The sequence below is a fragment of the Aplysia californica genome, unplaced genomic scaffold (genome assembly GCF_000002075.1).
Source record: "Aplysia californica isolate F4 #8 unplaced genomic scaffold, AplCal3.0 scaffold00519, whole genome shotgun sequence".
In the NCBI taxonomy this organism is placed as follows: domain Eukaryota; kingdom Metazoa; phylum Mollusca; class Gastropoda; order Aplysiida; family Aplysiidae; genus Aplysia; species Aplysia californica.
Window position 1 is genome coordinate 559998 of NW_004797789.1, and position 1882 is coordinate 561879.

A 1882-nucleotide genomic window follows, 5' to 3' on the forward strand; every position below is an offset into this window, starting at 1 on the left:
TCCCCCTCCCCCCTTCCCCTTTCAGTGGTAAAATATAGCACGGGTAGACGTCTGTAGTCCTGTGCACATGCACAAAATTTCATTTGCAGTAATGTAACGGCTTTGTTTTCACCTTTATTTCCTGTTCTTATAAGTATTCATTTTAAGCACTGAGCTAAGCGCTCCACGTTGAAATAGCCTCTTTCTGCGGAGAGCTGTACGCCTGCAAACAATTTGTTTTAGCACTAAGCGCTCCCCTTTGAAGTAGCCCCTTTCTGTTTAGAACAAGTAGGCCTGCAAACGATTCGTTTTTAACGAAAGAAAGAGGGCCTAAATGCCTCATCTTCAGCTCCAAACGACAATCTCTCGTAAGCTGGCAGAACGGTAGCCATTAGGCATTCCCCACTCTGTTTTTCAAGCAAGCATTTCGTGGATTTAATTACGTCCTGTAACCAATGAAAATGGACCTCTCCCCGTAAGTTCAGAGTTAGTACGACATAAACAACAAGATAATTTAATTAAACATGCGTACAAAAAAACCCAACCCAATTCTCTTTAAATCCCTGTCAATGTTCATGCAATTAGCACAAAAGTTTCGTCACATCATGGGAAATCAGAGGTTCTTTTTTAAAAGGACACTTTTAATCACAATATTGGTCAAAGTCAAAGGTTACAACGTATAATATTTAATACACTGGGATCTTTACATGTACAATTAAATGTGATGCTGTCAGTGGGAGCATGGGAATGGTTGTAGTGACATACACGAGAATAGGGCAAATAATAATACATGTATTATTATATAAACGATTTAACAAATACTTAAATTGGTGACATAGCTATTTAATAAATAGGGGAAATCGTATTATTATATAAACAATTCAATAAATAAATACATGTAGTGAAATTGATGACAGAGTCAATAACAATTTACTGAAAGGCTAATGAAGTTGGGTCAATATGAGAAAGTGTAAGTAAACAAGGGATGCTTATTTTTCTTTTATACACGTTTTTGGTTTTTCTTCTTCGCCCTCAAAGAAAAACAAAACAAAACAAAATGAGAACTAGATCTAGCTTGTATAGAAATGAATAAACAAATAATAAATTGAAGGGACCAGCAGCAGGAGAGGGAAAAAAAGAGCGGTAGCCATTTTGTGCGACAATAACCTGTCACATGGTCAAAAGAATTCAGGCCTCTGAGTTTTTGATCCACATATTGGAACTTTCTGCCGACGTGAGCGATACCACCTCGTCTTCCTCCTCCAAAAGAGGCATGGTTGGTGAGTACTCTAGCTCAGTACCCACGCCGTCCTGAAAGGATGAAGGCCATGTTAGTCCACTCAACAAAAGCCCTCACGACACGACGAACCCCCTCCCCTCCAACCCCCCCCCCCCAATAAAAAACAACACAAAACCCCCACAAATACACCCCCCCTTCCCACCCCCCACAAAAAAAATAAATGAAACGGTACTGTTTTGGGATTCATTTTTTTTCTTCTCGAAAATCGTGCATACCCAATTATTAATTTATCGTCTTCATTTTTTTTCTAGCCCCAGTATGATGATAATATTTTATCAAGCAGATCAGAGGGGACGCATAACTTATTTCTTTTCCAAAACCCTTCGCGCTATGGAAAAAAAACAAAACAACCCCTGAACTGTGTAAGGTGTGGTTCTTAAAAGCCCTGTAAACGGGCTCATAGAAAAAAAAGTAGGGCCTACACGTTTTTCATACGAAAACAAAACATTAAAATTTGTTTTCATTCATGCTAGGTCTTTCTTCATAAAAAAATGGCTTCTGCAGCTCAGTTAGTGTCTTCAGTTTCCTACTAAATTCATCAGATTTTGTGTTCATTTAACGTGTGACACCCCCCTCACTAAAGGCCTACTTAAGGAGGAGGAC

At 38.8% G+C, this 1882-nt stretch overlaps 1 protein-coding gene across 1 annotated transcript in view; it reads right to left on the bottom strand.

Moving 5' to 3' along the window:
- LOC101855516 (sulfate transporter) overlaps positions 1-1882 on the bottom strand; it is a gene marked incomplete at its 5' end in the record, with an annotated part of 19492 nt that overhangs the window by 4815 nt on the left and 12795 nt on the right. Inside the window, 1 exon segment of the mRNA XM_005106211.2 lies at positions 1147-1290. Within this exon segment, the coding sequence (XP_005106268.2) occupies positions 1168-1290 (123 nt within the window).